The sequence below is a fragment of the Artemia franciscana genome, chromosome 13, assembly GCF_032884065.1.
Source record: "Artemia franciscana chromosome 13, ASM3288406v1, whole genome shotgun sequence".
Taxonomy (NCBI): domain Eukaryota; kingdom Metazoa; phylum Arthropoda; class Branchiopoda; order Anostraca; family Artemiidae; genus Artemia; species Artemia franciscana.
The window spans coordinates 11,500,190-11,522,934 of record NC_088875.1 but is presented as its reverse complement, the minus strand read 5'-3'; the positions used below and the strand labels follow the sequence as shown (position 1 = coordinate 11,522,934).

Sequence of the window (22,745 nt, the reverse complement as noted above, 5' to 3'; positions counted from 1 at the left end):
TGCTGATGACCTTGCTCTTGTCTTAATTCACCGTCAAAGCTCACAGAAGCCCTACAAATCTTTTCTGATGAAGCCTTAAAGATAGGGCTGTCAATTAATTGGCAAAAGACAAAAGTGATGTTTGTTGAACCCTGTAATTCGCCGTGTCCCCCGCCAGTCCTAATGGTTGGTGACAAACCAGCTGAAATTGTTGAGGAATTTGCATACCTTGGCTCTATCCTCTCAAATGACAGATCAATCCTCTAACATCTAATGCACTGAATTGCCAAAGCCTCAGCAGTAGTGGGAAGACTAAGTGCCCTTTGGAGGAAACCTTCTATCAGCTGTAGGACCAAGATGCACATATACAATACTTTGGTGGGATCCATTCTTCTTTATGGAGCCGAAACTTGGCCAGCCACTCGGTCTGTGCTTAGCACCGTAAATATAGCTCAAACAAAACACCTTTGCCGAATTGAAGGACTACGTCGACACAATTTTGTTAGCAACGAGAACCTCCTGGCGTTAACTGGTCAAACGCCCTTCTCAGTCCAACTCGCCCAACAAACACTACGCTGTTCGAACATCTCCTGTGCATGCCCCCCCAACACTCCCACACAAACTATTTTTGACTTTGATCCCGTGCTGCACGGCGGGAAACGCCCAAGAGGTCGTCCCCTAACCAGATGGAAGGACTTGACAGGTGCCTTCTTAGTCATGGTATATATTCAGGAGGATGTCCACATCCTTGCAGGAGACCAGTCCAAATGGAGGCACCATGTAGCATCACTCGATGCCGGAAGCATTTCAGCAGGAGCATTAAGTCAAGTAAGTCAAGTCAAGTAGGTTAGGTTACAAAGTGCTTAAATTTAAGGTAGAAGCAATTTTTATATTTGTAAAGAGCATAAAAAAGGCATTGAGTGGTATATTCACTTTGTATAAAAGCCAGTTATACTGTTTGCTATAAATTTACTATATTGGAGATGACCTACTTGAGGTTGTAAGTGAGGAAAATGACCTGGGGGCTATTGTTGATGATGAATTCAAGTCCTACAGCCACACACAAGCTCAAGTTTCTAAAGAAAACCAAAACGTAAGGCTTATAAAACAAATATTTACCACCAGGAAGACCTGTGTGGTCACAAAGCTGTATGAAGCTATTGTAAATCCAAATCTGGGATTTGGAATGACACTAGTGTCTCCCTATTATAAAATGGATGTTAAAGCACTCAAGAGTGTCCAAAAGCAAGCAACAAAGCCCATACCAGCTTTGCAAGGCAAGCTCTATGAGGAATTTTTTGTATCCCTCAAACTCTCTACCCTAGTCTGTCAAAGCAAAAGAAAAGATGCAATTACTACTTGCAAACTGCTAGAAAACAACTTCTCAAGTCTTATATTCTCCTCATCCCTTGCAAGTACAACAAGAGGTCACACAAAGAAGCTGCAAGTTCCCCATTACCATTGATGTGACCATAGGCAATTTTTCTCTGTGTGCACTGTCCCTTACTGGACAGCCTCTCGGATGCCACCATCCAGTTCCAACCCATGAATGTATTCAAGAAAAGAGTTGACAAGGACTTGGCCAATGCATAGTGTAGATTAACCTAGGATGCCATACCATAGTCATGTTACACCACCAGTAAGATGTTCCACAGGAGGCTCATCACCAACTTATCTTGCTGGACATGCAATTTAAGGTATAAATGTTTTATGTATACAGCAATAACAAGAAGACGATAAGGTTACATGGCATTTTTTTAACCTAGGCCCAGGGGCAGATCCAGGATTTTCTTTAGGGGGGGGGGCACATAATAGGTTGCTTTGATAAACTTGCAAACAAAGAAATACCCACAATTCATAGAGAACCTTGACCATTATGTGTCATAGGTAGGTAGTGGAAAGGGTTGTAAACTTAGTCTAAGATCTGGTGAAGGTTAAAATTCTAATAAATCCATTGAAATTGAAATGGTAAAATTGAACTGATACAAAAAATAGTAAGTTATAAAAATAACCCTTGCAATAAAAAAAAGCTGTTCACCATCAAGAAAAAAACAAATATGACATTTGATATTTTTTGCCTTTTCACTTCTGACCACTATAGTGAGTGAGTTAAGCTTTTTATTAAAAAAAAAAAAATGGCCTTGAACCATCGTTTGGGGTCATGCACTCTTTGTGACAATTTGGTCAAACAATTTAGCATGCTGCCAAACTTTGTGACATTGCTTAGTACCTAGTGTTCGAAATATCCAGTTAAATTTTGTATCTGTTCACTGTCAATAAAAAGGTTTCATCCCTATTTTGAACTGTTTTACTTTCGTCATGGAAAGGCAGTGTGGTCTTCGAAGTTATCTATGTTGTAAAACTACTATTAACATTTCTTGGAAACTTTTCTATCAAGCCAAAATCTTAATTGCTAAGTAGAAAAACTAAAAAAAAATAAAACACTCATTTTATTAACCAGTAAAAACATTTTCAATTAAAAACAAAGAGAAATTAATCGCAAAAAAAAAATACAAAGAACTTTTTTATATAAATGTAAAGAGCTATTTTAAAGCAAAGACAAGCAGAAATACGATTATATAATATTTTAACTTAACTGAACAGAAGTTATTATCAATGTCCAAAAGAGACCCAAAATGGACATAATTACAATGAATATACAAGTCAAGTCAAACTCAGAACCAATCAAAATAACTAAAAACAAGATTAGAGGTTGCACCCCCTAGCCCTTCTAAAGGACATAGTGTCTTTTGTGCTTTAGTAAAAACAACTCTTATTTCAAGTTTGTTCCAATTTGTCATAGTATCAACAACAACAAAACAACACAAGATAATATCTAAAGGCTAATCAATGTGTACAAACAAGAGTAAGTATGACAGCACTAGACCCTTAAGGTCGAAACAAGCGGTGCTGACCTTCGTTTTGTGGCCCTTCAGCCAGGAAGTGCAATGGGGGATTGGGGGCCAGCCATCCTGGGATTTTCTGCACCCTTCCTGCTTACCTTCCCCAGATTTCTCCAGGTACCCATTTAGATCTGGGTTGACTGTGGCTGAGCTTGCAGAGTCATGCCACTAACCTCTGTCACAAATTAAATAACTGGCTACAACAGGGATCAAACCTGTGGCCCTTAGACAAAGAATTCTCAAACCAGCACACCAACCACAACCACTTACAAATAAGAGTGGTGCTATCTGTTCCCTTCCCTCCCTTTCACGTTCTCTAAGCAGCTTGAAAGTCATTATAATTTCATCAAAACTTATGTAATCCAAGAGTATGCTTTTTGTGTTGTTTAAGGTACACAAGTAAGAAAAGTTGAGAGCCCCTGTTCCCCTTGTTATGAAAGGATGAAAGGATACAGTGCACTTTTTACATTTTTTTTTATTAATATAAAAATAACATTTGATCCTTCTGCAATGCCTTCCTATATCTTGGCTTTCATTCAGTGGTGGCTCTGGCCTCTTTTTCGCCCGGGGCAAAATCTTGATTTGTGCCCTCTTATCTCCAACAATATTTTCAGGCAAAATTTGACACAATTTTCAGCTATTGACATAATTATTTTCAATTTATTAATTCAGAAACAATTCATTTTTTAAATTTATTATTTAAAGTTAATTATATTTATTTATTATTTAAATCATTATTATATGATTATTACTATTAATATATTTTAATTTATTGTTTATTTTATTAATTATTTAATAACTCATTAACTATTTTCATTTATTCACTATGGCCTCTACTAAGTTTTAATGAAAATAAAGTTTAAAAAATTACAAAATGATTTAACTGATTAAACCCGCCTGTGCTTCTGTTTTCTTAATATTTTTGTTTCAGGAATATTAGAGGAGATTTCTGGCAATGATTTTGACGTAAAGGATTATACCAGCTACATTCTTGAAAAGGGAATAAGTTCATCATATCAACTGTCAAGACTTACCAGTGGTATTGTATAATTTCTTTGTTATTGCTAATGAATTACTGGAGTCAGTATTTCTTTTCCTTTAATTGATAACCCAGACGTCAGTTGAAGAAGAACAAGTATGGCCATGAATGTGAAGTGACGAGGGGGTATTTCTCCTCCCCCTGGATCTTGAGAATTGTATTTTTGGGTTATTATCAATGAATAATGCCTTTTTGGTCTTCCAATATAAGAATCCCCCCCCCTAGATATTCGAAAGTACAATTTGCACAAGAAAATGTTAATCTGGGATGCATGTTAAGCCACTTGGTTACTCGTTTGAATTTGCACTCATTTTACGATTAATTTATTGTTTTATATCAGTGTGAGTTATCTCTATATATGATGCGATTATTTAAAGCTTTACTGCAATACCCCTAGACTTTCTGGATACCCAAGACCAAACATACCCCCCATTCCTATTAACAAATCCTACATATAACAGTGGGGGAATTACAAAACTCACAGGTCTTGCCCCGAGTAGGGGGCCTTGTCACTCCCTGAAGTATATTTATTGGACTTTTAGACAAAATTTTGATGTGATTGTTCATTTTAATTTATATTTGTTTTGTATTTCATGTATTCATTGATAGACATTTCTGATCCTTTTAAGTTTAAATTATTACATGACTCTATTTCTCCTATAAGTGTTGATGTGGTTCTTTTCTTTTTAGTGAAAAGCTTCCTGTTTTGATTTTTTTTTTTTAACTAACTCTAAAATAACTTCCTCCTTTTCACAAATCTTATGTATGTTCTTTAGTAACTTATCTCTAGCTTTGTTACCATCATATTTCCAAAACTTATTTACCACACTATTGGCCCCTGCGATCTTATTTGTCAACCCTTTCAGTACATTCTCTAGATCCCCCTTACAAAATAAATATTCCTTCACATCCAAATGATAAAAAAAAATCAGGCTTTTCTTAATCCCTTTACTTTAACATTATCACAATTTAAAAGTTTTCAAAATATTATCCCCATCACTCCTTAACACTTTCTTCATTGTTTATTATTGTCCTGATACTCTTTAGCAGGAATAACTCCATACTGACCACTTCCTTTCGATGTCTTGACGTGCCAATCAATATCATACTATTACGCCATCTAGCTGTATCTTTCGCATCGTTGATACTTTTAGCCATGATCTCTGTTTCACATTTTCAGTCACATGCACTTGATGACATCTCCTTCAACCACGAAAACATTTGACGCCGTATCTACTTCTTGAATCTTCTATTATTCTTTCAAAATCTTATGTTACCGTAAATGGAGAACTGCCCGGAGCGACGCAGGACACTAGGGTATACAGTAATACCGTTACTGATGTGAAAGGCAAAGATCGCCATCTAGTGCCTAGATTTTATTTCAAGTTTAAAAGGACAGTTACAATGTTGATAGAGTCTAGGCTGAGGGTTTGAGGGGTTTATCAGTCCTGTAGTGGTTCAATGGTTTTGATCTGAGGTTGGTAATACGGAACCCAGAGTTCGAGCTCAGTGGTAGCAACACACTTTAGGGCTCTGAAATTTCATTTTGGTGATTAAATTATACAAAGTAATGCCATATTAATCCAAACAGGAAGAAGGAGCTTATCCAGATTAGCTAAATATGAAAATATGATTTACCAATTGCATCTACCAGGTCAAAAATCATCCTATTCCGCCGTAAGCAGAAAAAGGTTAATGCAGAACTAGCATTAAATGGCACAATCATTCCAGAGGATAATCAAATAAATTACCTACGTCTTATACTTTACCAAAAACTTAATTTCCACCTTCACATAACAAATAAAATAAAATATGCTATAGGAAAATCAGAATAATAAAAATACTACTATCCACTCGCTGGGGTTGTAATGAGAAAACTTTAATCCAATTTTATAAATCACATATAAGGCCCCATATTGATTATGGGCTCATTGTTTATGGTACTTGTGCTAAGACCCAGATGCAAAAAATTGACAAACATGAAATCATATAATCTGTCTCACATTTGGCTGAAGGAAACGAACAAGTACTAAGTTTCTGCTTACTGAGAGTCGATTATCAACAATAAATGAAAGACAAAGATTTCTTTAATAAATTATCTGACAAAAATTGAAGCCAATAGCTCACATACACTGCACGACTGGTTAAGAAATCCATCCATATATAGAGACATTGCAAGTGAATATGCCAGTACCCAGAAGAAACTCCCATTGCCAGCAAAGTCTACTCACGAAAAATTAAGCGAGAAAAATTAAAAATTTATTGCACCTACATTCCCCCTAACCCCCCATAGAGCTGGTCAATCCCCATAATAAGCACTAATTTCTCAGTGGCTTAAAGAACTTACCCTCATTGCTTTTGTCCAGAAAAAATTGCTGAATTTAATACAGTTACATATAAAAAGCATCTCCCAATTTTTGTTGGTAGGTCCAAAATGAATGAGAAGGTGGCAAGTGGAGCCTTTCTCCCACCCCTTAATATTTGAATGGGTGAGAGACTTTACGATAATGTATCTATAATGTCTGCCATAGTTATGCATTACAACACTTTATGAATAATCAACCTTTGATTCCTAATTTACAAAATATTACAATTTGTTATGACTCTTAGCCTAGAGCTGCTGTATTCAGCTTCTCAGTATAAGATGGATATTGACACATTTTATTGTCTTAGGATTATTGACACTTGCTTCAAGAAGCATGAAAACATACCTTCAGTATGTTCCAAGTCACTCAGGTATAATTGATAACTACCAGGCAGACAAAATTGCAAAAAATGCTCTAAATACTGACCAGTTATGCGGGAGACCAATCCCCATTAGAGACATTTATTGCTTGAGATCATCAGGCGTAATGTTAATAAGAATAAACCAAATTTATCTCCCTTCCTCAATAAGCACATTTCTAAAATTTATCATAGAAGTCGGTCCAGCTCAAATGGGCTATATTCTCAGACGTTTTTGTATCAGTCTCCTCAAGGGAACCGGCAGAAAATTTTCCAGGGTGACCAGATGCCAAAATAGTAGTGAGGGTTGGGTGACAGGGAATATATATTTCAGTATATTTTTTTCGTAGGAATAAGTTGGTTTTTAAATACTTTTAGGGAAAAACTCTCAAATAAATAATTAATTCAATTGCATGCAAAATGAAACAACACTCGGTAAATTTTAAACAACAAAAGGGATCAAAATTCCTGATAAAGGGATCAAGCATTTGATCAATAATTTATTTAATTATTATGCATTTAATCTTAAAAGAAAATCAAATTCAAACCAAAGTTACAGAAAGATTTATCGATTTCGTAGATTATAACGGATGTAGACTTGTCCTTATGCAATTTCCTACGCCTTACAATAGTTTACAGAAGGATTAGAGATCCTCAAAAGTCATCTTACCTACATAGATACCACGTTTTGGTTTAATAACAGCCACGTAAAATGTACCTCTTTCATAACAGGACAATTCTCTCCCTTGAACTTAAATTTTTTATGTATTGAGACACTAAAAAAAATACAATAGCAAAAGAAAAACAAAATTTAAACGTACTATCCAGCTCTCAAATTGACCTTCTTTCTTTTTATTGTCCTATTCAACTAATAAAATGAACAGGTTCGAAAAAAATTATTTTGCTCCTCACTTTCAGTAAAAAAACCCTGTGTTTTTTTTAAATCGAATTTCTGATCGTTTCTTAAATAATGCTGGGAAATCTGTCCCCACCACCAGGGAGAAACCCCCTCACCATGGAAATATCCTCTAGACAAGTCAATCCCGGTGAAAATTTACCCTGGACAATTACTCTTAACTGCTCCGCGCGTAAAATTGAGATGAAAAGAGAAAGGAAGACATATAAAAAAAATTTTGTAGAATAATTCTTGCAAATTCCCGCAGTGTATAATCTCCCCTGAAAAAATCACTCTCTGGAGACTTCCCTCCCCATGGAAAATTCCCCCGTGGAAAAACCGCCAGCAGAAAATTTGTCCCACCCCATCCGAAAATGTACTTATGCATCCCAATAACAAATACTATGCGTAAACAGTGGACAACTTTTATGACTTAAAGACCTTTTCCCCGGGGCTATGGGGGGGGGGTCCTGTTATACGCAAAAGTATAGTCGTAGGGCCTTTCAACTATGATGAAATAAGTGGCTATCTCAAAATTTTCATCGGACGATTTTGGAAAAAAGTGGTGGGGGAGGTGGCCTAGTTGCCCTCCAATTTTTGTTCACTTAAAAAGGGCACTAGAACTTTTAATTTACGCTCGAAGGAGCCCATTTCTGATATTCTAGGACCATTTGGTCGATACGATCACCCCCTGAGAAAAAACACGCATCCGTGATATTTCTTCTAGGAAAAAATATAAAATTCCGCATTTTTGCAGATAGGAGCTTGAAACCTACCCAGTAGGGTTCTCTGATATGCTGAATATGATGGCGTGATTTTCCTTAAGGTCCCTTGACTTTTAGGGGGTATTTTCCCTTTTTTTCGAAAATTAGAAATTTCTAATTTCCTAATATATCTATTGGTATCGAAATATGTTTTTCAAAAAAATGTTTTTTAGGGTTTTGGTTACTATTTAGCCGGGTTGCTCCTTACTTACAGCTCGTTACCACGAACTGTTTGATCTGCAATTTTCTGAGATTTTTCTTTCGGTTGTTATTACGTATATGAGGGAGTTGTCCCCTCCTCAGTACCTCGCTCTTTACGCTAAAGTGTTTGGGAATTGGTAAAAAGCTTATTATTATAATTAAACGGTCCTTCTGTGTCAGGGGTCACTCTTGAATAATTAGAAGAAAAAGTCAAACATTTGCGTAAAGAGTACTGAGAGGTACTGAGAAGGGGGCGACCCCCTCATATGTAACATGTGTTAATTTCTGTTCGTTTTAAGTTTTAATGTTGTTCCTTACTTTCAGTTGGAAAAAAAAACTTTTAATTTTTTTATTTAATAACAACCACAAGACATCTTTGGTTTATTGTCACATCAAAATCATATTTAAGAAGCTGCTTAAGATAATATTAAATGCTAAGATTGGCCGAAAAATAATACAAAAAAAAAATTATTGTTTATATCAGCCATTATTTAACATAATTATAACCTTAGCGTAAAGAGCAAGGTATAGACGAGGGAAAGAAACTCCCCCATTTGCGTAATATGAGGGGGATTTGCCCCCTCGTCAATACCTCGCTCTTTATGTTTAAGTTCGAATTTTGTTCCAATTCCTTAAGAATGACCCCTGAATCCTAAAAGCCGTTTAATTAGAATAAATACCTCTTTTGGAGTTACTTAAAATACTTTTAACTCAAGGAGCGAGGTATTGACGAGCGGGCGAACCCCCTCATATACGTTATAATTTCTGTGCGTTTTAAATTTTGATTTTGTTCCTTGCTTTCAGTTGAAAAAACTTGTTCTTTTAAATATTTAGTTTCTGGTCAATTTTTAAATAATGCTGGGAAATCCAGTGCCCCCTTCATGGAGATTCTCTTCCCTTGTGAAAAATTCCTCTATGGAAATATCCTCTTACGTAACCCTCTCCCCGACCTCCCCTCAACAAAAGAATCTCCCCTGAAAATGTCTGTATGCTTCCCAATAACCAATACTATACATAAACAGTGGGCAAAGTTCATAATTTGTAGCCCTTCCCCAGGAGACTGAGGGGGATTAAGTCTTCCTCAAAGACATTGTTATTAGGTTTTTTGATTATGTTGAACAAAATGGATATCACAAAATTTTAATCCGGTAACTTATGAAAAAATTAGCGTGGAAGGGGGACTAGTTGCCCTCTAATTTTTTTAATCAAAAATGCACTAGAACTTTTAATTTCCGTTTGAATGAGCCCTCTAGCAATTTTCTAGGACTGTTGGGTCGATACGATCACCCCTGGAAAAAAACAAAACAAAAAGAAATAAAAACACGCATAATCTTTCTTCTGGCAAAAATACAAAATTCCACATTTTTGCAGATATGACCTTGAAACCTGTACAATAGGGCTCTGATGGTGTGATTTTCATTAAGATTCTATGACTTTTAGCTATGTTTCCCCCTTTTTTCGAAAATAAGGCAAATTTTCTTTGGCTCTTAACTTTTGATGGGCAGGACTAGACTTGATGAAACTTATATATTTAAAATCAGCATAAAAATCCAATTCTTTTGTTGTGTCTATTTGTATCAAAATTCCGTGTTTCAGAGTTTCGGTTACTATTGAGCCAAGACGCTCCTTACATACAGTTCGTTACCATCAACTCTTTGAAACAATTTTCCTTAATCCAAAATTGTTCTTTATATTACCTCTATGTTTACGTTTTTGTCGTTAACTAACTAATTTTCATTAATCTGAAGAAACAAATAAATTATGCGTTGTATTTTGTACTTCATTAAGAGCAGAACAATTTTTCTTTAATACTGAAGAATTTGTTTTCATTTTTTTGCATACTTCGTCATACAATAAAAAAGGTTTTAAATGCAAACACTGTCATTACAACTTGAAAGTCAGGGATCCCACTCGTTTACTAAATGTTGTGTTGACAAATAGTTGTCAAGTTGTTAGACTTGGTTGTTAGTTGTTAACAAATAGTTGTTAGTTGTTAGACTTGGTTGAATACCTTTTAGAAAATAAAACAACTCAAATATAATATATTTTTGCGGGCTAACAGTTTACACTATGTACTTATAGAAAGTAAACTAAATATTTGTCAGGTAGAGGTGGTTTAGGGGGGAGGGGCACATAACACAACATAAAAAATTGTATGAAAAAAACATAAAAGGTGATTTGATGATTTGAATAAGAAGTGACCAGAAATTTGAGAAAATTGTAAACTTCCGTTTGGAACTGGTGGTCATAAAACAACATAGGTGGAGGTTCAATCAATTGAATTTTAAGTTTCTAGTGTCCTTTTTAAGAGTAAAAAATGATTGGTGGGCAACCACAAATACCTAGAAGAGGATGCGAACCCTAATTTGAACGGTCATCCAAGCCTGAAACCTTTACATTATGCTGCTATAGAAGGTAACCTTGAAATTGGTCAGTCAATGGTTTTTAACAGGTGCAACTGTTGCTGCTCAGCCTAGTGGGGCAATGGCGTCCAGAAGCTGCATTAAAACTACCTATTTGCTTAGTAATTCAGCAGACTTGGACACTTCCCCTAGTCTTGATCTGATCAGCCGTAATGGTAGGGAATTACCAATTTAAGAGGTGCAACTATTGATGCTCAGCCTAGTGGACAACGGTGTCTAGAAGCTGCATTAAAACTACCTATTTGCTTAGTAATTCAGCAGACTTGGACACTTCTCCTAGACTTGGTCTGATCAGCCGTAATGGTAGGGAAGTACCAATTTAAGAGGCGCAACTATTGATGTTCAGCCTAGTGGGGCAATGGCGTCCAGAAGCTGCATTAAAACTACCTATTTGCTTAGTAATTCAGAAGACTTGGGCACTTCCTCTAGACTTGGTCTGATCAGCCGTAATGGTAGGGAATTTCCAGTTTAAGAGGTGCAACTATTGATGCTCAGCCTAGTGGACAACGGTGTCTAGAAGCTGCATTAAAACTACCTATTTGCTTAGTAATTCAGCAGACTTGGACACTTCTCCTAGACTTGGTCTGATCAGCCGTAATGGTAGGGAAGTACCAATTTAAGAGGCGGAACTATTGATGTTCAGCCTAGTGGGGCAATGGCGTCCAGAAGCTGCATTAAAACTACCTATTTGCTTAGTAATTCAGAAGACTTGGGCACTTCCTCTAGACTTGGTCTGATCAGCCGTAATGGTAGGGAATTTCCAGTTTAAGAGGTGCAACTATTGATGCTCAGCCTAGTGGGCAACGGTGTCTAGAAGCTGCATTAAAACTACCTATTGGCTTAGTAATTCAGAAGACTTGGACACTTCCCCCAGTCTTGGTCTGATCAGCCGTAATGGTAAGGAATTACCAATTTAAGAGGTGCAACTATTGATGCTCAGCCTAGTGGGCAACGGTGTCTAGAAGCTGCATTAAAACTACCTATTTGCTTAGTAATTCAGCAGACTTGGACACTTCCCCTAGACTTGGTCTGATCAGCCGTAATGGTAGGGAATTACCAATTTAAGAGGTGCAACTATTGATGCTCAGCCTAGTGGGCAACGTTGTCTAGAAGCTGCATTAGAACTACCTATTTGCTTAGTAATTCAGCAGACTTGGACACTTCTCCTAGACTTGGTCTGATCAGCCGTAATGCTAGGGAAGTACCAATTTAAGAGGCGCAACTATTGATGTTCAGCCTAGTGGGGCAATGGCGTCCAGAAGCTGCATTAAAACTACCTATTTGCTTAGTAATTCAGAAGACTTGGGCACTTCCTCTAGACTTGGTCTGATCAGCCGTAATGGTAGGGAATTTCCAGTTTAAGAGGTGCAACTATTGATGCTCAGCCTAGTGGGCAACGGTGTCTAGAAGCTGCATTAAAACTACCTATTTGCTTAGTAATTCAGAAGACTTGGGCACTTCCTCTAGACTTGGTCTGATCAGCCGTAATGGTAGGGAATTACCAGTTTAAGAGGTGCAACTATTGATGCTCAGCCTAGTGGGCAACGGTGTGTAGAAGCTGCATTAAAACTACCTATTGGCTTAGTAATTCAGAAGACTTGGACACTTCCCCCAGTCTTGGTCTGATCAGCCGTAATGGTAAGGAATTACCAATTTAAGAGGTGCAACTATTGATGCTCAGCCTAGTGGGCAACGGTGTCTAGAAGCTGCATTAAAACTACCTATTTGCTTAGTAATTCAGCAGACTTGGACACTTCCCCTAGACTTGGTCTGATCAACCGCAATGGTAGGGAATTACCAATTTAATAGGTGCAACTACTGATGCTCAGCCTAGCGGATGGTGTCTGGAAGCTGCACAAAAACTATCTATTTGCTTAATAATTCAGTAGACTTAAAGGTTTTCTTTTGACTATGTCTTGTCAGCCGCAATGGTAGGGAATATACCAAGTCCTCTGATGAAGGTTGTGTTCGCCAAGCGGTGGTTTATGATAATCGTGACTTTAGCCCTGCTAAGTTTTCAGGTGGTAAAGTTTCCGCTTGAGGTGTGATACAACTGGAAATGTTCTGTTGCTTTTGTTGACTTGAGTAATTATGCATCAGAGTATTGCCGGCATCATTCATAGTCTGTGAATTTGCGTTTGAATTGCCTGCAGAGACAGTTGTTAGGTTCGATTTGATCGGATTAATAGCTTGAACGTGTATATTTCCGATTTGTTGACTTGAAGAATCAAATACCGCAATTCCTCTTGCATTATTTGTCATTTTTTATAGTTTATTATTTATATAGTTTATTGTGTTATTATATTATATAATATTCATCATATATAATATATATATAATGTATATATTATATATTATATTATATTATTATTATATTCTAGTTTATATTACATTTATAGTTTATTATTTTATAGTATATTATTCATAGTTTATTATTTAGTGTGTGCATTATTTATAGTTATAGATCTGCACTCAGTTTGTCCCCAGAGAAAGATGGTGTTTTGTCCGTCTCAATCGGTCTATTGACTAGAGTATACACGTTTCTGTTTTCTATGTTTCAAGTTTTTTCTAGTTTTAAGAAAACCAAGGTCTCCTAAAAATTTTTTCCCCGCTCCAATTATCCCTAATTGGCTCTTTCCATTATATGTTACTGGTATAAATAAAATTACAATAACAATGACAAATGAACATGTCTTTTCAAATTGGCTTCTTCCATTAGCGGTTACTACAGCGAACAAACTTGCAATAGTATTGACAGCCAAACGTAGATAGGTTTCCATTTTGAGTACACTAGTACCTCACTTTGCGTCTGGGTTACGTTCCAAAACACGACGCAAAGTGAATTAAGGTTTTATATAGCAAACCATGTAAAGATTCGAGATACGTAGTATGGTTACGAAAATATTACTTTTTAAAAAGAAAACCGAGTAAAGTAAACATTAAAAACGAAAATAATATAAAACCTTATTACAAACATACAAAATACAAAAAAAAACATTTAATTGAAACAAAATAAACTACTGTATTCAGTTAATTTATGATAAATAAAATTAATCTTAATCACACTCTGATGAATCCATAATGGGTGTTGTACTGGTACTTCGGTATTGGTAAAAAACAGGTAAAAATCACCCGGGATGTGAAGAACGAAAACCAGCCAGTAAAATCCCTCACAGGGTGTGCCATAAAGCGACACGTAATCTACAACGTATGAACTAATTCTCCCTTTAACCCCTCACTGAATTTTAGCTAAACTGGCCTCCAAAAATATATTTTTAACAGGGATGAATAACTCTCTTAACTGGGCAGCTAATTGAATTGCCTGCGAGAAAAAGGTAAAACCGTAATTATTACTTAAAAGAGAGAACCAAAGAAAACCAAACAATTAAAAGGAAAGATGTAGTTAAGTTTACAAAAGGGCATTTATCTGATAAAAAAGGCTTAGATAAAAAAAAAAAAAAAAAAAAAAAAAAAAAAAAAAAAAAAAAAAAAAAAAAAAAAAAAATCAAGATTTGAATCCAAAGAAACACAGCCTCGAAAACCTAACGACGCGCAATGAAAATTAGGGCAAATTGAGCAGCGACACCATTTGAAAACTGCAAAACGAAACGACGCAATGCGATGTATTGGTGTATAAGGCAAAGCATGATTGTTTTGTCTCTGCATGATGCTTGTGGCATCTGACTGAGTCTAAATGTGTTACAGGAGATTGATTTTGGGAAAGTTGTATTGAGTTTGGCTAGAAAGCAGTACTAAAATTAGGTGTTGGCTCAACAAACTTGGTAGACGTAGAAACTTCTTGTAGACATAGTAGTAGCACCGATGATGCAGAATCTACCATGTCATCTGACGATGATGGTAGTGGGTAAAGTTGTCAAGGCTTTCTTGATTTCCCTTATGTTTTCCATTGTATTCGTCTTTCTTCTGGGGGATTTACCCCCCTCCTCGAAGAAATTTCTACCGACGTGCCTGGTATTACATACATATTTAAAGAAAAAACTGAGATTCAATTAAATGGATTAAAGAGAAAACACGCAGATAAAGTTGGTACTTTTTTTTTCTTTCGTAAATAGTTCAAAAACTAGAGCTCTGTAAACTGTATAAGTAAGTTTTATTAAAAAAAGGAACCTGATAATAAGTTAATCTCAAGTTATAATATAAATGACCAATTTTTTATTATATATTGAATTGAATAAAATGTATTTATGATCCGTTGTAAATACAATAACAAACGGAGTATAAGAAAGAAAATAAAACTTCATTTTACGCTAAGCTTTTTTTATACTATAAAAGTCTGCATACGCAAAGCTACAATAACTTAGATAGTATTAGACTTATTCCTCAAGAAGAATAAACTGTAAATACTGTCAAAAAGAGTTTATTTTCAATCTCAGACATGCTGAAAGTTCAAGTAATAGGTATGATCATCAACTAATTAGAAATCTGAAGAACAATCAGTGGTGTCAATTTGAGACGGGGGCAGAGGGAGCCTGTGCCCCCAGATTCCCCCTCTAGATATTGAAAAATACGTTTTTTGGAATGTTTTCATTGCAAAGGTCTTTTTTGGTATTTTCACTAAAAAAACTGATAAATTCCCCCCCCCAAGATTTTTCAAAATGCATTTTGTTTCTTCCTCCTAGATTTTTTTTTTTTTTTTTTTTTTTTTAATGAATTGACGCCACTGAAAAAAACCTCATCTAATTTAAGTGCTAAACCTGATGCTGAAATTTCTTGGAGTTTCAGAAAGCTCTGTATATACCTGATCTCCGGCTGGGATTAATTTTTCCCACTTTTTCAATAACTTCGGATCGCTTATGTTGCTGAGCAGTTTTATAATGATTTTATAACAGTAGTTATAAAATTACTGCCTTCTGTTTGATCTGCAAGGTTAGACAAAAATCGGTTTATACCTGTCTGTATTCGGAGACAATTAGCTTAGGTTCAAGGAAAAACTACGTTGTAATTACATTTTAATTAAATATTTAATATATAGAGTTGGTATTTTGGTTAGGTTAGGTTACATTTTGCATGCAATTAGACGGGGCTTACATTTAGCACCGCTGTACGTATCCCCCCTCCCGCCAATGTGCAAACATATTGCTTAAATTATATATAATCTATTTATCTCCCAAGCGTTTCAATTATTTTAATCCATTATAAGGTTTAACTTTTTTCCGCTGTGTCATCCCAGGCCGCCGCCAAGTGGGTAATAAGGGTGAATAATAATTTTCTTATTTGAATGGTGGTGGCTGTGGTGGAACTCGCAATAGGTTGGGTGGGTTGTAAGGGAAACCCTTGAATTTATCACAGATTTGTTCATGCAATGATAGAGAGAAAGAAAATACTAATGATTATTTTATCAATAATTTACTCACGAACCAGTACCTTTTTCCTGGAATGGTTATGACTAAACAAACAAAAAAGTGTCTGAGAATAGCATTTCTAAATTGTTGTGGATTTATGAGTATTTAAAAAAAAATATTTCAACGTTACTTCCCGACTATACGATTGATGTATTTGGTGTAGGTGAAACGTTTTCAAATGAGTAATCTTTTGAGCTAGCTCATATAAATGGATATAAGTCGTTGTCTAAAAATAGAATTGGTAGACAGAGAGGAGGGTTGGCTATTTTGTAAATGATAGTATACGTGTAAGAGAAGTGAATGATTATGAATACCTTTATGAAGAAATAACATTTGATTTTTTACTAGTGAGCTAGATTTAAGTTCTTCGAGAGTGTTATTTTGCGCCCTGTACAGGCCGCCGAATTCGGCTGCTAAACAATTTGTAGAGAAGTTCGATGAACTTAGCTTGCTGATGACCCCAAGAAAATATAAGTTAATGATGATCGGTGATTTTAATATTGATATTAGTTATGTACATAAGGATGTGAATCCAATGCTTTCAAATAATGTTGCCGTTGACGCTGTTACGAGTTGTACGTCCACGGGTTTGTTTCCAACATGCCTGATCTTTACGAGAATCATGAAGTCATCAGCGTCGTTAATTGGTAATATTTTCACAAATTTTGCGTCACTGGGTTGCAAGGTTATAGTTGAAGATACTTTTGACCATTTTACGATCCTGTGCGACCTTCGAACCGGACCCCCTCTATACCCTCTTCTTTGAGGAAAAGAAGACTGGACCGTGCTTCGATTCATAAAATGAAATGTTTACTGTCCCAAGTTGACCGGTCTCCCTGCTTTGAATGTGATGACATGGATTAAGCTACTGAGTATTTCATCGACCAGTTTGAAAAAGTACTTAATAAAGCATGTCCTTTATCAAGCCGGTAAGCTAGGCGTTGTTTTGAACCGAAGAGACCATTGACTACAGCTGCTGTTCTGTCTTCTATCCATACCAAAAATACTCTTCGGGAAATTCATGGCAGATCCTAAACATGAATTACAGAATTGGTTGGATAAAGCTGCTGCGACAAGTAATTTCATTGAAAAATTCACAAATGAATTTCAAAATGCTGAAGGGTCCCCAAAGAAGACCTGATTTTTAAGGAATAATTTGGGAAAATAAAATGAAAAACCTTCCGGAAGAGATATTATCACCAAAAGACAAGAAAATTGTTAAAGGAAAGCAGAATTTTGTTGGTTTCCCAAACGAGCACTTCGCAAATATTGGTCACGTAACATCGCTTGAGGCATCAACTCGAAGTTTAAATGATTCAGCATATTTTACTTCCATTGGATATTTTTTCCTAACGCCGGTGTCAGTGGAGAAACTACTGCATGTAATATACCAACTGAAGAATGGGCTGTTGGAAGGTATGGATGGCTCGTCGACAAGTCTATTAAAACAGATAATGCCAGATGTTACAGAATTTTAGTTCATATTATCAACTTAAGTTTTTTAAGTGAGGTCTCCCTACTTATTAAAAGTCTGCACATGTTTTAGCCCTACATAAGGGTGATGACATGAAAGATCCAACAAACTACAGGCCAATCTCGATCCTATCTTCATTCGCAAAAGTAATTGAACAATGTCCACAACCGCATAGTGAATTTTTTTGATAAGAGGGGATGTTTTAATGATCTTCAGTTTGGGTTTGGAAAAGGTTATGGCACTGAACATGCAATTCTGACACTCAGACAGTTTATACACGACTCTTCGGACAAAAAAAAATCCGGCTACTATATTTATCGATATAAAAAAGCGTTCGGTACTATTTGTCATGCAATTTTGCTTCGTAAAGAGGAAAATTGTGGTATACGCGGACCTGCTAATTCTCTGATCGAATCATATTTAACTGGGCACAGTCAGTCAGTTTGTGAATGGTGGAAATGCACCTCTTCACTACTTGGTATGACTTGTCAAGTCGGCGTTCCTCAGGGGGTCCATACTTGGACTTAACGACAAAGTCGTTAACGACTTATGTTAACGACATCAACAGGGTACCGGACGATCTCGGGATAAACGACTTACTCGCTGACGGTACGGCCTGCACAGTGTGCGGTGCTTATGAAATGTCACTTAAGAAGAATTTGTTGGCAGCTTTTGAGAGGATAGAAACTTGGCTTTGTGCAAATAAATTGTCTGTTAATATGTGAAAAAACCAACTACATGATTTTCTCTCACTGCCTGAACTAAGCAGACTACCCATTGATGAATCTACTTATTTAGAGCGTGCATCTACTATGAAATATTTATGTGTGCTAGTTGATTTGAATATGAGTTAGAAGGAACACGTTGCTAAATTGGGGATGAAGTTTGGAAGAAATGTTGGAATATTGCGGCATTTGAAATTTATTCTACCTTTTTATGCAATGGGATTGATATGTTTTGCCCTAGTCCATTCTTATCTGAGTTATTGTCCCATGATTATCCTGAATACGTTTAAAACTCATATATTCCACTTCAAAGACAGCAAATTGAAGCACTGCGTATCCTAAAAACTTTCATCCCCTCCACAATATCCCTGCCATCAAAATCGTCAGTTGAAAGTATGTATTCTTTCCTTAATATATTACCTGTGGAATTATTATTATCTTTTCATGGAATAATGTTTTTTATTATGTATTTTGCTAAAAGTCTACTGAAAGAATTTTATGCTATGGAACTATTCAACCTATATGAGCATGATTATGGAACGAGGGGATCTTCTAAGTATGTGGAAACATGAGCGTGCACTGAAAGATCGAGGTTCTCACTCAGGCACTGCATAACCAAACTTTGGAATGTGCATGGATCCGGTCTCAATCTCGGTCTTTCTGTTGGTACACTACGGGGGCAATTAAAAATTCTTTTACTAACTCTTTGATCATTTTTTTTTATTTAGTTATGGCCGTGCCACTGACTCATTGTTTTGGTCGAGTTTCCCCAAAGACTTCATTTAACTATTTTTTTATTCTTTTACTAACTCTTTGGTCATTTTTTTTATTTAGTTATGGCCGTGCCACTGACTCATTGTTTTGGTCGAGTTTCCCCAAAGACTTCACTTAACTATTTTTTTATTCTTTTACTAACTCTTTGATCATTTTTTTTTATTTAGTTATGGCCGTGCCACTGACTCATTGTTTTGGTCGAGTTTATCCAAAGACTTCACTTAACTATTTTTTTATTCTTTTACTAACTCTTTGATCATTTTTTTTTATTTAGTTATGGCCGTGCCACTGACTCATTGTTTTGGTCGAGTTTCCCCAAAGACTTCACTTGACTATTTTTTTTTTTGTGAACTGTTATTGTAAGTTCACCATCCGACTGCTGGTAATACATTATGTTTTTTTTTTTGTTTTTATTTGTTATTGTTTGCCCGGTAATACGAGCTAGACTATCAGCCGGGTATATTGTAGTTTCAGCCGGGCATTTTGTAGTTTCAGCCGGGCATATAGTAGTTGTATCTAGTTTATGAAAAAAAAAACTGAACATGTACCTGCAAATTTAATCAACTTGGGTTTGTTCTGTATAATTAACAAGTACTCTTTCTTTTGTAGCATTATCTCTCGTTGAAAGTGCAATAAGCAATGAAGTTTTTTCCAAGCATGATGCTCTTATTTTGGATGCTTCACGGATAGAAGGCCTTGAAGAACGACTTGAAATGCTGACCCAGTCATCTAAAGTATGTACTTATTATGCCTACCAAATCTCAATCCTACTAAGTTGGCAGGACTAGACTCGTCTATAATCCTGCAATATCGCTCAGTTCCTTTCAACGTACCTCCAATCACGCCTCTACTTTTGATATGCACGAAACAACGTATTATTTGAGCAACCAAAAGCCTCTCCCTACCTGGTGGACTACTCACCTTTACCCCTTATGGGATGTAAAGCATACAATTGTATTGTTTTTATTTTTCTTTAGGAGTGGGTTAACTCCAATGCCAAAAAACCTGTATTTTATCTGGCATTCCATACCACCAACTATAAGTTTTAAGGGAGGAAACTTGAAATTCGCTTGAGAATGGTCTTGGCCCCTATAAGCTAGATGAGTTACCTCATCTAGCCGACAGTATATGTGAACTTCCTTTGTTTCTCATGTTTGTCCTCTGATGTAATTTCCACAATTTGTTGAAGGCCATAAGAGAGTGTACCCATATGGCCTATGGGCCGCTGGGATGCATTTCAATTATCCACGGATTACGTTGACTCTTTAAATTCAATGACACATCTTAATTTTTACAGATGATACTTGTCTACCCTTACAATTTATACGGTCACTAACGTTTAAAGATAGTTTGTCATAAAGATTTAGTTAGAGTAAATTTTAATTTTGATAAAATTTTAATAAAATTAAAAATTTTGACGAGTAGAATGAGAGAATTAGATATTTCAGAAATATCACTGGTTAGTCGGTAAAATTCTCTAAATAAATACGTTTGATGCTTGATATGCGTTATTATGAGTGATTTCCATGCCTCATAGCTTTGTCCATAGAATACACTTTAAACTATATTAAACAGTTCGTGGGAACGAGCTGTAAGTAAGGAGTGACTCAGGCTAATAGTATTCCAAATTCTAAGAACCGGGAGTTTCGATAACATTTAACACATCAACAGAATTTAGTTTTTATACTGATTCCAAATATAAACATTCATCAAAAGGTACATGTCTTAAGAAAATTTGTGGTCTTGACAAAGTTACACCGTCAAATTCAGCGTGTCGGAGAAACCTATTGTCGAGGTTTCTTGCTCCTATCTACAAAACTGTGGAACTTTGCATTTTTTGGATGCGTAATTGTTTGTTTATTCCAGGAGTTATTGTATTGAACCAATAATCTTAGAAAATAGGGAGACTGCTCATTCGAATGGAAATTTGAGTTTTGGTGCCCTTTTTAATAGTTAAAAAGACTGTGCAATAGGGAAATGGCTTTTCTGCCACTTTGTGGTACAAAACTACAATTTCGTCCCAAAGAGGGCCAATTTGCTATCGATGCAAATCGTCCCAAAGAGGGCCAATTTGCTATCGATGGAAATTTTCGAGACAAGCATTCGATTTAAAGGTATCGAAAATCTGTATATTGAGCTTCCTGTGTCAGAAGCAGTAATGTCACGCGATGACGCATTCGTTTCTCAAAAGTTTTGTAGTCCATACAAAATAAATGGCTAAAATAAACCATTTTATTTATTTAATTTTAAAAATTTTATTACAATTTTAAACAAATAATTAAAATTTTTACTAATAATTTAAAATAATAATATTTTAAAATTTATTTTAAAATATTAAATACTATTATTAATATTAATATTTTAAATATTGTTATTAATATTAATATTTTAAATGTTATTATTAATATTTTAAAATATTGATTTAAAATATTTTAAAATAATAATAATTTAAAATTTAAAATAATAAATAATTAAAATTAATTAAAATTTTTAAACAATTAATTATAATTTTTAATTAGAACAATTTAATTTTAAAGGCATATTTAACTAAGTTGATTCACTTGATGTTTCGTAAAATTTTTTGTAGTTATGTATAATTATGCATCAGCTACTATAGAGGGCGATGGGTCTTATGTAGACAAGTGTGTGTGTGTGTCAAATGTGTCAGAAAGTACATTTTATGTCCAAATTGTGCCTTTAGAAAAATATAAAAGGAGGTCTGAAGGGGGAGGGGTTGAAATCAATCTCTCGTCTCTTTTCATTTGAACTATACCTGAAATATGGGCGATGCGGGGTGGTGGAAATTATTGCGGAAATTATTTTCTTTTTTAACTTTAAGTGTTTTGCTCTTCCGTTTAACAGGACAAGATGTAGAGAGTTAGGGGTGTGGGTTTAATTCATCAGTGTCGTTTGTAAATTTTCCAGGGAGGGGAGTCACTAGCCTGAGGAATGTGACACTTTTTTGAAAAAGGGGGAAAACTTCCCCAAAAAGGTGAGCGATCTTAATGACAACTGCACCCGTCGAATTCAGTCCTAATCGAAGTCTAATCGAAGTCCAATTCAGTATGTAAGATAACTCAATTGCAATGATTTCGCCCATTACGTAAGCGTCAAATTTTGTATTTTTCGTAGAAATATAGTCAATGATGGGATTTTTTTTCCAGATGTGATCGTATCAAAGTGATGGTCTTGAATTTTTGAAGAAGGTTTATTAAAAAGTAATTGAACGTTCTACTGACCTTTTTAATTAGATTGAGCTGAAACAAAACTACATTCACAATTTTAGCGCAAAGCGTGCCAAAAAGCCATCGAATAGAAATTTGAGATAGCCAATCGTTTTAGATATATCGAAAAATTATGTAATGATATTTCCAGTTTCAGATGCAGTAACGCCTTTCCATACCACATTTATTTCTAGAGATGCACTTAGTCCATGCAAAATAAACGGTTCATATAAAAAATTGCAAAGCTTCTTTTAACT

The 22,745-nt window shown here is 35.5% G+C and overlaps 1 protein-coding gene across 1 annotated transcript in view; it reads left to right on the top strand.

Annotated features, from left to right (window-relative positions):
- Window positions 1-22,745, top strand: part of LOC136034523 (conserved oligomeric Golgi complex subunit 5-like) — a 134,546-nt gene that overhangs the window by 6,961 nt on the left and 104,840 nt on the right. The window contains exons 2-3 of the mRNA XM_065715749.1: window positions 3,814-3,921; window positions 19,874-19,998. Coding sequence (XP_065571821.1) covers window positions 3,814-3,921; window positions 19,874-19,998 — 233 coding nt within the window. The remainder of the gene's footprint in view (window positions 1-3,813; window positions 3,922-19,873; window positions 19,999-22,745) is intronic.